The 15788-nt window shown below is 35.7% G+C and overlaps 1 protein-coding gene across 5 annotated transcripts in view; it reads right to left on the bottom strand.

The window, feature by feature from the left end:
- Positions 1-15788, bottom strand: part of gw (trinucleotide repeat containing adaptor protein gawky) — a 38172-nt gene that overhangs the window by 10292 nt on the left and 12092 nt on the right. For 4 of the 5 annotated variants that reach the window (XM_018545822.1, XM_018545824.1, XM_018545826.1 and 1 more), the window contains exons 2-5: positions 4801-4850; positions 4320-4432; positions 2987-3167; positions 178-2505 (exon numbers count right to left, since the gene is read on the bottom strand). In XM_018545822.1, the coding sequence (XP_018401324.1) occupies positions 178-2505; positions 2987-3167; positions 4320-4388 (2578 nt within the window). In that variant the 5' untranslated portion in view covers positions 4389-4432; positions 4801-4850. Of the gene's footprint in view, positions 1-177; positions 2506-2986; positions 3168-4319; positions 4433-4800; positions 4851-6513; positions 6571-15788 lie in introns of those variants that run through there. The other variant, XM_018545823.1, reaches the window with a different exon arrangement.

Genomic DNA, 15788 nt, shown 5'->3' with positions numbered 1-15788 from the left:
CACAATATATTAAACACAAATATATTGTGTTAAAAATACAAATATAATTCTTACACGGAATAATTTAAATATTTAATATAAAAATGTACTAAAACATACTAAATTTAGTGTGTGTGTTCTTGTTAGTATTTTGGATATATATATTAATTCTAAAAATTTCTTTTAACTATATCTTACCTGGATTATTTTGGTTTCCAGGTGGTCCTTGATTTTGATTTTGATTTGGATTACCAGTGACAGATCGATTGACAGTGTTTCCACCCCAATTATTCGGCGCATTAGCACTACCGGGTGGGTTTCCGGGTGTACCACCCCATCCACTCTGATTCGTATTATTATTATTCGGCGTAGTAGCTTGTGTTGTTCCCCAATTTGCAGCTCCTCCACTGTTCAAGGAACTCTCTCCACCTCCTACCAACCGCAGTCCTATTGGTATACCCCAACGTTGCTTGTAACTTGTAATAGACTCGTTGTAGTTTTCATACAACTCCGAGACATAGGATTTGCGAATTAGGATGTCCAAGATAGATCGTAGTCGACGCCGATTAACTTCGTATTCGTCCTTGTTCGTATTGTATATTCTTCGACAATCAGAAATTAATTCACGCACATAATGCTTTAGGAAGTGCCATATCGTAGTCGATAGAGAGAAATCTTCGTTGCCGTTGCATATGATGGCATTATCGTCATCATTTTTACGACTTTGGTCGTATTTAAGAGTATCTCGGTGATATTTGCAGATCAACTGAGCGTCATCTTTCGATGTTGTAGTAGCCTTGAGCTTGTCAATAGCATAAATTTGCGCATCTTTAAATTTAGTTGCGTCATAACGACACAAGTCATTCTTATTAAGATCATCTGTATGACTTAGCAACATATATTGGATACATATTTGGTCATTTTGGAGTATAATGAAATATTCCAATCGCATTTCATTGTCGTTCGTGCGACTCTCCGCCCGAGATACAGGTACAACAATTGTTTGGGATGCGACGGTGGCTGATTGGCATGTAAGCGTCATCGTAGGCTTGCAGGTAGTCATTATAGGAATGTTGACAGTCAACTTAACTTGCTTACTGTTGTCAGATTCGTCAAGTCGAGCGGCATGAGATGTTTCAAACTTAACGTTACTACACTTATCGCTTAACTTAGACCTAAATACAGACTTAATGGTAGAGTTAGATTCGCGATCGGTAGTAACCAATCCCCTATGTCTACTAATCTTAAAACAAGTGTTTAGAGGCTTATTGTTATCCTGAAATAAAAGAGCACCAACAGTATATATTGTTGCTTCGGTACAACTAATACCATCATTTTGAGACCCTAAGATTCTAACATTAGTAGTCATTACACTAGTCTTGTAGCACACAGCGATGTCAACAATGTCTTCGATAACATCTGGATTATTATTACTAATATTAATTTCTTCTTCAATACTACCAACGTTACTGTACTCGTTATAATATTCATTATAATTATTACCAACGTTGTAATCATTACTTTTACATATTATTAATAGTGGAACACATATGTGTTGCATCAGCTCGGTCACAGTGACATTACATAATGGAGAAATAGAAGATTGTACATATAGTTGTGTGAGATTTTTCAGGAAAGATCGCAAAGTGTGGTCAATTACTTCGTTTCTGGAAACGATAAGCGTAATGGAAGAACTTGCGGCGTACATCGCGAAATTCTGAGCGTGAACAGACACCGGTACTAAAGTGATGACATTCAAATGCGATTCCAAGAGGTGTCGTATTATTCGGCGGCTCAGTAAAACTCGGATGTCAGAGTTAGAATCATCCAGAATTCTATCGTTTGCAAGCAGTCTAGAGATCTGAGCAAAACTGGTAACTAGGGCATACTTATCACCTAGTAGTTTCATTCTATTCGATGTGGTGGTAGAATCGTCCCTTTTAATACAAAGTACCGGGATAACAGCAGCTATCTTGTCAAAGCCACCACTAAAGAGGAGGTAATGGTTACTGTAACTGGTTGAGCTGAGCAATATCACAGACTTGGAGTTGTTATTACTTACATAACTAAAATTAGCCTTAAATTTATTGTTGTCGCCTAGGTCAAGGCAGGACCCTAGTAAGGAGTAATTGTCATCAGAGTTAGGGAGGCGTAACAACCGTTGGGGACTATCAGACTTGGGTATCCTAACTAGGCTAGGTACCCCAACGGTGTAACACATTTCGTCCCTTTCAAAATTTACACTTACCCTTATATATACCCTAATGTATACAGTACTAAAGCTAGTCTTATTATCACTTAATGTCTTACAAGTAGACTTAGAGTTATTGGCGGAGCTGCCCAGCTGCAGACCAAGCAAGCCCGGTGTGTTTTGCTTTCTGTACTTGTGATGATTATGTTCTGCATTGTTGTGATTATTTATTTTATTATTATTATCGCAGATTTGAGGGTGATTTGTTGGGTATTTTGTGGTTGCTGGCGCCACTGACTGGCAGGCCTTACCTATGCCGGTTGAGTTGAACTCACCTGCAATTAGGTAATAGAACAGTCGCATGTAAATGTATTTTTTTATTAGAATTCCCAATGTCTATATTAAATTTATATACATATTATGTTTAACACGTTTAAATCTTTTTCTTTTTAATATTATTCAAAAGTACATGTTTGAATTCAAAAATTACTAGTAAGAGAATATCTGAGTTAGACAATCGAAAATATTCACAAAATGTTTAACAAAACGTTTTATAAAATTTAAATATAATATATAAAGAATTAAAATTTTAACTATCCATACTTTTAATATAAATTTTCTTCATAAATACATATTAACTGAATTTGTAATTTTATTCAGCTTTTTGTTACTAAAAATTTACAATTTTAAAAGATTATTTTTGTATAATATTAAAACATTAAATAAACATAAAACAAATTTAAAGAATATATATAATATATGTATATATAGCAGGTATATTGCTATAAATATCATTAAAATATTTAATTTACTCACCAGCTTGGTTCAGCAGGACGGTTGAAAAGTCATTGGCGGCGGTAGCTTCGGGATGGCTAATAGGTGCTGCCATCATGCTGCTGTTTGCTATCGATTCGATATCACAGTACCTAATGTGCTCTGATCCTTCCCCTTCCCCCACCCCATCCAGACTGCTTTCCTCTAATACTACTACATCCCCCTGTAACACGTAAAAAATTAACATGTTTATATTTGTTTCAGCAGTATTTGTTTTAAAATGCAAATCAGTATAAGATGTTAATAAAGTTATAATGTAATCATAAAACTAAAACAATGTTACGTATAAAAATAAGATAAATTAAAATTAATAGTTGTGATAATAATAGATAGAATCGTATATAGTCTTTCATTAAGAAGTTTTATTTTACATTTCGCGGCATTTTGTACCTGTTATAGATGGAGTTGTCATATATTTGACAGTTATTGAGTAAACACTATGCGATTAATAACAACGAATCGATATGTGCTTGAGCAACGCATAAAAATAGTGAAAACTCACTACAAACACTATGAAAATTTCACGGAGAAGTTTCCTGGACGTATCATTTCGCGTAACGGAAACTTCAATTGCCCAGATCATACGATTTAACACCTTTGGATTTTTTTTTTCTTTAGGGTTATGTGAGAGATAAGATTTACACAAACGCTCTGCAACGATTCAAGCGCTCAAAGACAATAGTCAAACTGTTATTGGTAAAATTGAGCCAAAATTGTACAAAAATATAATGAAAAATTTCCTCAAAAAAAAATGGCCATTTGTAAGAAAAGTTAAAGCGGCCATTTGACTGATATTGTATTCCACGTTTAATCACACAATTTGTACTTTGGATTAGAATAAATATATCTCAAAATCTTATTCGTTTTTTTTTTAATTAATTTAAAATAAAACCTCTTAATGGAAGACTTTATACAGTACCAACAAATAAATAATAAAAAAGTAACTTACAATATTTGCATACATAAATGCAGATAATTAGATAATCATAAAAAATGATAAAATTAATCTCATAAATATGAAACTTCTATAAATAGCATATGGGTCATATGTGTATCTACAAAGATTTAAAACTGTCTTATTAAATATCGTACTATTTTTAAGTATCATACTATTTTAATTAGTATACTTCTAAAAGTTCGACAAATTTTATACGTTAAGATATAATAAGATAAACAAATAATACATATAATTTACATTAATGTTAAGAGTTTGACATTTAAGTTGTATGCATAATTTATTTTAGTTGTAAGTTTACAAATAATATGATATAATAAATTATTACCCTAAATGTCTAATTTATATGTAAATACTTACCATGGAATTTTGTACGAAGGCATTTGTTTCTGTAGAAATCTCATGTGAACTAGAATTGTGTGGAAACATTGGGCTCAGTTCTTCTTTGGCAGGCAATGCATAGAAACCAAGATCTGTACATAAAATACAAATGTTTATGTTAGTAATTTAAAACCGTATTAAATTTGCATCCTATTATATCAAAATAAATTCACTTATGAATAATATACATAGAAACTTCTCTTTCATAGTTTAAATAAATAAATAGTATTAAATGTGTAGAACTAGCAGAAAATTGCAATTGTTGATACCAATAGAGAAAAAAACAATAAAAATCATAAACATAAATATACAATTAAACAGAAAATACATATACACACACATACACATACAAAATATACAAGAAATCATATTAATTTTTTAAAATACTAGTTCTAGCAATCTAAGCTCTAAAAAAGTCGAAAAATGAAAAATTACATTAAAAAAATATAACAAATTATACCTCGTAAACTAACGCTATCAGTGCGCTCCTAGCTCCATGCCAGTGGAGATCTGAAAGACACAAAATGCAGTTCGTTATAATTTTAAAATATTTACTTTTAATGCATCAAATTTGAATAACACGTTGCTTAATAAATTTTAAGGCAAAATTTTGTCGGTAAAAATTACGATAGAGAAGAAATATTAAACGCATCTTTTCAACATAACATTTTTACGTTATTCACAATTTGTCTCCATTGAATATTTTAACAACTAAAATAAAACAATAGACTTTCTAACACATTTATTAAAACACAAATTTATTTAGAATTATAAAAAGAAATTAAAGCTTATCATTTATTTACAATTCTATAGTTCATTGAAATTTTGCGTTCAACGCGTTTTATCTTTGAAAAAATCTTACATGAAAATCAACTTGCTTCAAACTTGTCAATGGATCTGTCATTAAAATTACATTCAGTCGATTATTTTGCATATTGACAATTATGAAAAACAATAGTTTAACGTTCAAGCAAAACACTACACAACTTATTAAATGGAGACAATAAAGAAATAAAAAAATCCATAGATAAATAAAACATGTCAATTTCAAACACAAAAAATGATATCTTTTTATCCTCGCGTCTTATCAGCGATTGCAGAACCAGCGTAGTTTTAAGTGAATCCATACCGAACGCTCGTCTTTCCAACAACTCACTGTTACTATCGATCGGAGCACCTCGAAGCAAAACGAGAAAGAGGAGCGTAAAAGATCCGTTCAAGGTTAAATCTAAGTTGTCTATAGCCAGTCGCAGACCCGTTAGCTGAACGTCGCGACATCGTGTCGAGAGAGACCCTAACCTAAACGGCGTAATTACCGCAACGGCTCCGCTTATCCAATGCCCAAAATATCACATACATCCCCGTACTCTCGCGTGGTAACTCCGCGCTTAACTCGATCCGATAACGACGGACGACGCGACGACGATGGGGAAAAACGCTGCGCGACAACGACGTACGATCGTTTGATAACGCGACATTATTTACGTCCGTAAATGCCACCTCGACGCCCCGAAGCGCCTCCGTTTTAAAACGGAGCAGCACAGACCGTAGCAAACGTCACACGCTGATGTGAGGTAACGCGCGACGCACTTCACGGAGAACAAGAAGCGGAGCTCCGGCGAAGGTGCCAAGCGCGAGCAGCACCAAACAGACAAAGAGAGCGAGAGAGAAACATATATATATATATATATATATATAAACAGAAAAACGATAAAGATGCTAGCACGGAGAACGGAATAGTTGCGAGAGAGAGAGAGAGAGAGAGAAGGAGAAAGAGAGTGACAGGAAAATTTTATCCGCCGAGGAAAAAAAACGTACCTCGAACCGAGCGTCACACCGCGGGTCACTCGGGACGATTAGGTCGGATCCTACGTGCTCCCCCCCTGCCCTCCCCCACCCGTCGAAATACCGTCGCGAATGAACGACGGTAGCATCGGCGTAGCCGGCGTAAATTCCACGAAAAAGGTTAGACAAGCGGCGGTGGCGGCGCGCAGGGACGAAACTGACGAGAGGCAAGGCAGCAAGGCAGAGGAAGGAAAGGGCCACCGCGCGGGGAGTGCCGCGCGCGCGCGGGCGGGCGGGCGAGACCCTTCGATCGAAACGGAACGCGCGGTTTCGCAGAAACGACGGCGGCGCTGGGCGCGACGACGGCGATCGTGTTCCTCGGACTTACACTCGGCTCCCGGGCACACGAAGAACGGACTCAGTCTCAGCGCGAAGCTATTTTCGCTTAGAACGCACGGAATAGCGAAGCGATAGGTCCGCTCGCCTCGGCTGGCCGTTCCCGCGAGCGACCATCCTCCCCTCGCCGTATGCAGCGCGAACGTTGCGCCGCACCGCGATCGGAATGATCGTGCGTGGCGCGGCGACGAAGCGCGGTGAGGTGAGGTGAGGCGCGGACGGAGCGAGGCGACCGGGCGATGTTTCACGGCGTTCGCATATATGCCGCGTCCGTCCCTCCCGTCCTCACCCTCCGCCGCCATCCTTCTCGGCCGCGCGTCGAACTGCCACGCGATGAATTGGAGTAACGAAACTTTTTTTTTTTTTTTTTTCCTCGCGAAATCGTTACGTTTCACCTAAACCTTGATTGTTGGCAGGTCTCTGGATTTCTGCCGGTCATCAGAGCAGTCCGTATCGATACGGCTCTGCTCCGATTACCGCTTCAAAACATTCGCATTGCTCCCCGAGGAACGTATATATCGACATATTGCGGACGATTCTGATAGAAAATATATATCGTCCGACGTCTAAGCAATGGTTGCGTTCAGCAGAAAAAGTGACTTCGCAACTATTGTGAGACTCTTTTTAATATGATTGGTTATGCACAGAATATTGATTCAGATCCAACACAAAGAATTAAAGGCGAGGGCTAATATTAAAGAATCTTACACACACAACTGTGGTAAGTTTTTTTTTAATATGCAGAGCTTTCCGGCAAGCGACAGTGTGACACACCGTGATTATGTCACCTTCGTTTAACATTTGCAAACATGTGTATCCGAAAAATCAGAATTTTAGATTAGATATGAATTCGTTTCTATCTATTTCAATTTCCAAGAAATTCAAATAGAACGGATTCGATGTAGGTTTTTTTATTGCCGAGATCAAAATTATGATATTTTTCGGATACTGGGTAACAAAGATTCGCTCGTGTTACACTGTATCAACCGTGTCTCTTGCTGGAAAGCACCCACGATTAATTTACACAATCGGAAGAGAGGCTACCCAAGATCGATCGCATTAAAGAATTTTATAACAGTTTACGAAGCTGGGCTTTTTTCTGCAGCCGCAATGATCATAAAATCACACGAGGTATATACGGAACAGAATCATCGATGCCGCAATGACTAAAGTATAACATTGGTCGGATCTCTAAGAAAGATTACGTAAAATTACTTAGCGTATTCGCAGCTCCAAATCGAAATCCGCTGTCCTGCGTGCTTTATCTTCCGCCATACCGATCTTAATCCCTCGCCCCCTCTCCCTCTCTTCCGATCCTCTCACCTTTTCCTGCCATTTTTCTTCCTTTCTCTCTCTCTCTCTCTCTCTCTCCCTCCTCCTCTCTGTCCTACTACAACTCCCCCTTCTTTTCCTCCCGTGTCCTCGCCATTCTCCTCTCACCCCCTGCCCTTCTCTTTCTCGCCGTCAACAAGAGAATTCTCACCGTATATATCGCGAGCGAATAATCTGTTATGACGACGGATGCTGTAAAAATCTCGTGCGAGGTCGCGCGCTTCATTCAAATTTAGCATTACTGTCACCTATGTGATTCCGCATCCGCGCGCGGAGCTACATTATTTCCGTACGGCTTGCCGACTTAAACGGGAAGCCATCCGAGAATAATTTCCGACGTGTTACCGCTACGGCGCGCAACCAAACGGGCGGATCTTATCCATCGCGAGAGACGGAACCTGCAAACTTTACCGTACAGTCTTGAAAGAGCAAACTGTTAAATTTATAATGTCAAATTGCGCGCAATTTGAGTTTAATCATTTCTGTAGGTCGCCACCGTTGCTGCTTAATACGTCGTCAATTTAACTAAAAACAATCAAGTTAATCAAATTAAGAAAAAAATAACAATTCTAGAGAATATAAATCGCAAAAGTACAATCTGCAGAATCAGCACTAGGTGTCCGTGTGCAAATTTATTGAATAACAAATTAATTAGATGTTTCACGATCCCTCACTTTTGGATTATCGCCATAATTAATGAAAACGAAAATATGTCCAAAATTATTACAGGGAGATTAAACAGAATGTCAAAAACATTAAAATAGGACAAGTCACTGAGAAGATACATATGATGTGAAATCAAATTAAGTCCGTGTTATATCAAATCCGTAGTCTTTTTTTTTTTTATTAAAACAGTTTAACGTCTCAACTAACAAATGAATAATTTAATTTTCAAAAACTGTATTAAATTTGACTCAAATTTAGTTTATTATTTACTAAGCATATATTAATATGTTATTTATTTGGCAGCTATCACGCACTGAGACAAAAATATCATAAATTTAAATAAATATCTATTTGAATGGTACCAACTAAATATTTGTTAAATATAAAGATATATTTATTTCATTTGGACAAAAAATATTATCTAATATGATTTAACAATAATTTCTTTTTATTAAGTAATATTTATTTGCTGTAAATAAATGTTTTTAGTTGGTATTTAAACAAGTATTTATTTAAATTTAGAGTATTTTGTTTCAGTGCAGAAATGAATAATTTACAATTTGACATGAAGGTTAAAAATAACAAAATGTTATTTAATTTAAAAGATTGGATTGCCACTGCTCCTTTGACATCTAATATTATAAAAAATGCTTTCAAAAATACGAAACGTTTATAAACAAACAAAATACACATTTTCACGATTTCCCTAAACGTAGAAAAGATTGATTAAAAAATAATAAATATTCCGTTTACACACGTTTAATGTGTTAGCAAACCTTTTCGTAAAATATCTGTTTACAATTTTCAAAGCACCGTGTGAAAATGTAACGTTAAACGTGTGTTTAATTAGCGCGACGAGTTCCGCACTCGGAAATAAGTAGCTAGCGTTCTTGACTGTTGGGCATTTAAGAGAGAATGTATAATCACCCGCGAAACGTTCAGACCTCTTCAACCACAGGCATCTCTGTAGTCGTGCCAAGCAGCTTCCGTTGATCGGCGAGTCACAGAAAAGGACATCGCGAACCTTTCAGAGCAACTGTCCTTAATATCTTGACATTTTCGATATCAAATAGCGATAGAGGTAGAACATAAAATCATAATATAATAAAATCAAGCTACAGACAACATCGAGTAAAAGCCGTTTTAGGAAAAATCATAATGACGTCATCGGTACACTTATGACAATGATTTTGTGATGAATTCTTGACGTAACAATAATTTTTAAGTAATATCATTATAATTTCTCCTAAAATGACTTTTCTTGGACAAAATCTGATGTCTTCTTGACCCTATTATGATTTTTTTATTATGATTTATTATTTTACAATATAATATAATTATCATTATTATTATAATTTTTCGTTCTACCTGAGTATGAATTACGTTTAAGTACCTTATATTTATTTTACACTGTTATCTATTACAAGAACATTACAAGAACAATGATAACCCAATCTCTTGAGTTAAATAACATTTTGCTATTTTTCACTTCTATTATGTGTCAAAACATAAAACTATATGTCAATCCATTTCTGGGTTAGTTCATCGTTTGTATGAAAATATGCACTTAAGGGAATAAATAATAAAATTAATTTAACTCACATTTAATACGTTTTCTTCAGTTGAATCGTTCAACTTATTGTTTTAATTCGATTAACGATATATTGAGTAGAAACAGTGGCGACCCGTAGAAATGATTAAAAATAACTCAAATTGAATATGTATATATTATAATTTGACATTATATGAATTTAACAGTGTACTTTATACTTCAGACTTGTTCGCCAAGTCTCGCAGTATGAAGAATACAAAAATGCGTGGCTTTTAGCACCACATATCATCGTGCATTGTCAATCGATCTGTTATCTAATCTGACAGCTAGTTTACCCGCAATGAAACTAGAAACCCTCTTATAAAACACGCTGTGTATTAGTGGCCAGGGAAACAGGCGTTTCAGGAAATATGATTGAACGTATATCTCTCCAGCATGTAAAAATTCACGCAACAATTGTTGCGCAATATTTCTGATTTTCTCGGATTTCCTATTAAAGTCTCGCATGGCCGAGGTTAGCTTTATATCGATTAAAAATGGCGGATCGCTCGGACTGCTGGAGTGTCTCTAGCGCATCGGAACGCGAAGCGCCGCTATTCGACGCGACTTCGCCGAGCGTATATGTGCATGTGTGTGTGCGCGCGCGTTGACTCCGCTTGCCGCGTGAAGGAGGCACATCATCTCTCTCCTCACTTGCGATCCGCGGGGGCATTTTCCATGCGCTTTTGCCGCTTTTCTTCCGCGCGTTTGTCTCCCCCGTCCTGCCGTCCGTCGCCGACGCGACGTAACTGCGTTGCATGCGCCGCGAGCGCGTATTTTGAATGTCCCGTACGCGAGTATCAAAAATTATTGATCCACTCGATGCCATTGCGCGTGTGTGCTGCGTGTACGCGCGCGCGCGCACGCGCAGGTGGTCATTGTGTGTGCTCTCGCGAGCCAGTGATTCTCAACCTACGAGCGCGTTCCTGAAAACCTTGGTTCTTGGATCCTTTCGTGGAAATCGTTGCGATCCTCGTCAAGCCCTTTCATGGGCTTTCTACAATAAGCCATTATCTAAGCTCTAGATTTTCAGTCGTAAGAAACTGACCAAAATCATAATTGATTGTTATCTTTTCATATTTGACTATAATTTGTCTATTTCTTACGGCTTAAAACTTAAGCTTAAGTAATGGCTTATTATTGTAGAGAGCCTGTAAGTCTTCAATATGTCAAAAATTTCAGATATAAAGTATTTGTATGTCTAGGTTGATTAATTATCGACGAGAAATAATTGAGTGCTCCGATTGTCAGGAATAAATATGTGTCTAGATTATCTACATGGAAAGAACGATTTTATTAAAGTATCTAAAAATTTAACTAGATTTAAATTTGAGAGAGAGAGAGAAAACAATTTTATTAGAATGTCAAAATTTAAAATATTGTTTTGTAGAAATCCGTCTATGTAAGCGTCTTACATAATTATATTTTGGTAGTTCAGCACAATTATTTTCAGATTTGCATCTATAGCTAAACTTTTAAATATTTTAGCTATACATCTCAGCAGAACTATTCTTTCCATGTAATTTGAATGTATGCAGGCGAATTATATGATCGTTTTTGTAAATATTAAGATGTTTATTTTGAACTCGGTGACTTGCAATATACTAGATTAGTGCACATTAAAAACTGCTTTATATAAAATATTTAAATGCAATGGCATACCTACTCCAATCAATTTTGCTAATGAAGTACATACATGTATGTATATTCTGACGAAAAGTAATTATAAGTGCCTCGAGATTGTCGAGAGGATGTATATTAGTATGTTCGAAAGGAACGATTTTGCTGCAGTATCTAAAATTTAGCTAGACACAGATCAGAAAATAATTTTGTCAGACGGTCGAAATATAGTAATCAATAATATACATGTATATTCTGTTAAATAATGAGATATTATTATATTACATTTGACAATTTAAAATATTTATATGCTTTTACATTTAACTTTGCTAATTTTATGTATCGCTCAACTCTCAGTATATTTTAATATCTAATATAATATTACAAGTGACCGGAATTCACTATTGAATTCGACTCAGTTCAGCTATGCAAAAAAACACTCGTAAACAGTCCAATTCGACGATGTATTTTTGCGCCATTAATTTGAAGACACATAGTGTTCCCTCCCTTAACTTCATGCCATCAGATTACGAATCTCGTAAAGACGAGGAAAAAATTATACGTATATCGACTTCATTGAGATTCTCAAAGTTTGTAGCGCTCCGAAGGAGACGCTCGATGATTCGCTCGTTTACGATCGTCACGAAACTGCGTCGTTTCGAACGGGAAACTGGCGAGAGATGAGAACCGCTGACGTGTGCGCGAGTGCACGTAGGGTGCATGTATATGTAAATACATGCGACGACGAGTGAAGCGCGCTGTTCTCTCTGGCGCACGTCTGCCCTTCTACTGCGAGTCGTCGCTATTTTGAATACATCCTAAAGATAGCGTAATAATAGAGTACGCGTAACCATTACAATCGGATCCGAATCACTGACGAGGCTAATTTGCACGGATCCGCATCCCCGTGACAAAATTAACGACCCGGATAAATTCTTTCTTCCCTGTTATCTCTCCACTTCGCGCTGGAAGAAGTAATTTTATCTCTCGTTATCAAATGTACACGGAGTCGCCACCATAGTTGCCTAACCGATCTTCAAGGAAATATTTTGCCGATCGCGAAACGCTACGGTCGTTGAAATTAGTGCTAACGTATCGCAAAAGTGGCACTTACGTGCGCATCTCTTGACGGATATTAGTCGCGTGGCACACATTTTTGCGCGATACCGGAAGCCCGACGAGAGATCGCAACTTGGCGAAGAAACTTGCGGTCTCTCGATCGCGAAGGAAAGTCTTTCTCGCTATTAGATCTTAAAGTCGTCTTTCAGCATAACCTATACATACAATTTATTTATGTATTATTGACATACTACTACATCAGTATCGCACGCACAAATATGTACAAATTTTCCAACTAATCTTTCATATTCACCGGCGGATCTATGCCTTGAAACACGATTTGTTAGAAATATTTATAGTAAATGTTATATAATTTTTATGTTTCTGAAATGTACCGAAAAAAAAGGAGTAACTAAATATGTGACATAGCATTTTTACCATTTAAATTACGGCAATCTTTTCTTTCAGTGTGCTTAATCATAATTTTAATATTCCAAAAATATTTTTTATTTTAAGAAAGTTCAAGATATAAAAAGTAAAAATCTTATTATGTTATTCTTCTTTTGCGTTAATATAATTTTAAATAAAACGTTTTATAGATTATATATTTAAACAATACTTTTTCAATGTAATATTTTAAATAATATTATAATTTAATATTGTATCTCTTTCCACATATTTGATCTTATTACAGATACTCTGTATAAAACATCAAATATTGTTACAAGTCGACGCTAGATTTTGAAAAATACTAGTAATTTTCGCATACAAATTTTTTCGTTTTTAATACAAAATAAACGGATTTGGACTATATTATTGTTTATGTTTTAATTATAAAAAAGAATTTTTTAAATTGTAAAAACAGTTAGACAATTACTTTATATGTATATAAAAAACAGACAACTTTATAGGATTCCCTTAAATGCTGATTAAAATAACGCCGTTTGCCAAATGAGGCCGCCGTAATAAAAGTTCACTCCTTCCGTGCCGAAGGACGTGCCGATAAGAGAGAAAGACGAGGATTGATACTGTCCCTTCACGTGGAAAAAAAGAGCGTCTAGTAGGGCAAACGGTACGGCGAGTTGGCAAAGTCTTTTTTATCGGGACACGAAGGAATTATTATCAGCTCGAAAGAACTCGTTAGCCTCTTTATATTGTAAAACTCGTTAATAATTATTCTTAGAGTGTCTATACGTAATATCGCGCGTTATCATTTACGAAAATGCACTGCAGGGAACCTCGCTCGAATACCTGTTTGATGCTTTGTCTCCATTTATCCTCTTATCTAATAATTATTTGGCTTCTAAGTCGCTCGTATTTCTTTATTGTGCGAAATACATAAAAATACATAATTTATTAACAGAAATTATTGCTATTTTTCTCCCTGCACACCATATATTTGCGAAAATATTATTTAAGCTTCAAGATCATCGAGAGAAGTAAAACGATGTTTAACAATCAAACTTTGGCGCTGTTGACTCGCGGAATTGTCTACTTGCCATACAAGGATTCTTCCAAATCTCGAATTCCGATATAACTTTTTAGCTATAGAAACGTATAACCATGCCAATTACAAAACTCTTTGAAAGATTATTCGTCCGGAATTAAAAGCGGATAAATGTGATTTGCATGGAAAGCGAGATAAATTTTCGCGCAGTGAAACACGATTCGCGTGCGGTAGTTAATTCGCGCGATGACGCTAATTGTAGCCATGCTAATTCGATTACGTTAGTGGGGAAGGTCATCAGTGGGCGCGCTCGTGATCAGATGCAGCGATTTTGCCGGATCAGCGAACAATGTGATGTCTCTCTGTATCGAATTGTCATGAATAATGGCACCCAATCGCAAATGAGATATCACGTTTGTCGAATAAACTTGGCAACCAACGGTACAAAAGTACGTGAATGCTGCAATGTATAATTAGAATATTTCATAAAATATACGCGCGATTAATCGTAACGCATCAATTGGTACTTTGAAAGAAAGCATGATGGTAATAAGTATCAAATGTATTTTGTTTAGCATTATTGGGCGCAATGTTTAGTAAATGCCAAATATAACAATAATAACAATCAATTGTTTGATAATAATTAAAAAAACGAAATATAGTATTTATAAATTAGCCTTTAGTTACCAAATATTTGGTTGACACTGTTTCACTAAAATTTTAGTAATCACAATCTAGACCTGATTATTGCTTTATTTCATCTTGATTACACTGCACTACACAGGCACACAAAATAAAATGTAATATTTGATCCGCGGAAATTCGACCATGATATTCTTATGTATTTTGAAATCAAATTCAATGTTTAAATTGCGATGTAATGTCATAATTTTTTTTATTGACGGAAAATACACAGATCGATTTTTCAGTATTTTTAGAATCATTTATGACCTGATTTTTAATATACAATCTGAGGTAAAAGAGAGAAAGTAAGTTCAACGATAATATGCAAGCTCATGAAGTTAATATACAAGCGTTAGGATAAAATATTGGAAAATCGAGCTATTTTCTGTCGATAAAAAAAAGAATTACAACGTGATGAAGCAATTTTAACATCGGATTCGGTTTCAGAGCATTAAAATACATAAAAATACCATGATTTAATCTCTGGATAAAAAAATTTTTTATCTGTGTTATTATGAACAGATTTTTTTTAATGTAACTATATTTAGGTGAAGTTTTTTTTTTCGAAACATTATATTTTTTGGATATATAAAAGATTATTTCATTTCAAACAGATTATGTTCGTATTCTGTGTAATATTTCAGAATAATAAATAAAATAATATAAACTTCGAGAGAGAGAGAGAGAGAGAGAGAGAGAGAGAGAGAGAGAGAGAGAGAGAGAGGAGAATTGAGCCATTATAAAACTCTTACTAAAGTTTTTATACCATATCTCTTTTCCACGAATCTGTCGCAATTTCAGTAAGGATTTTACATTTAATTCTTAGCAGCTTCTGTTCTTACTTTGAAATTTAATAATAAATACAATA

Source organism: Cyphomyrmex costatus, unplaced genomic scaffold (genome assembly GCF_001594065.2).
Source record: "Cyphomyrmex costatus isolate MS0001 unplaced genomic scaffold, Ccosl1.0 scaffold502, whole genome shotgun sequence".
In the NCBI taxonomy this organism is placed as follows: Eukaryota; Metazoa; Arthropoda; class Insecta; order Hymenoptera; family Formicidae; genus Cyphomyrmex; species Cyphomyrmex costatus.
The sequence above is the reverse complement of the archived record's forward strand: the minus strand, read 5'-3'. Positions and strand labels throughout refer to the sequence as shown.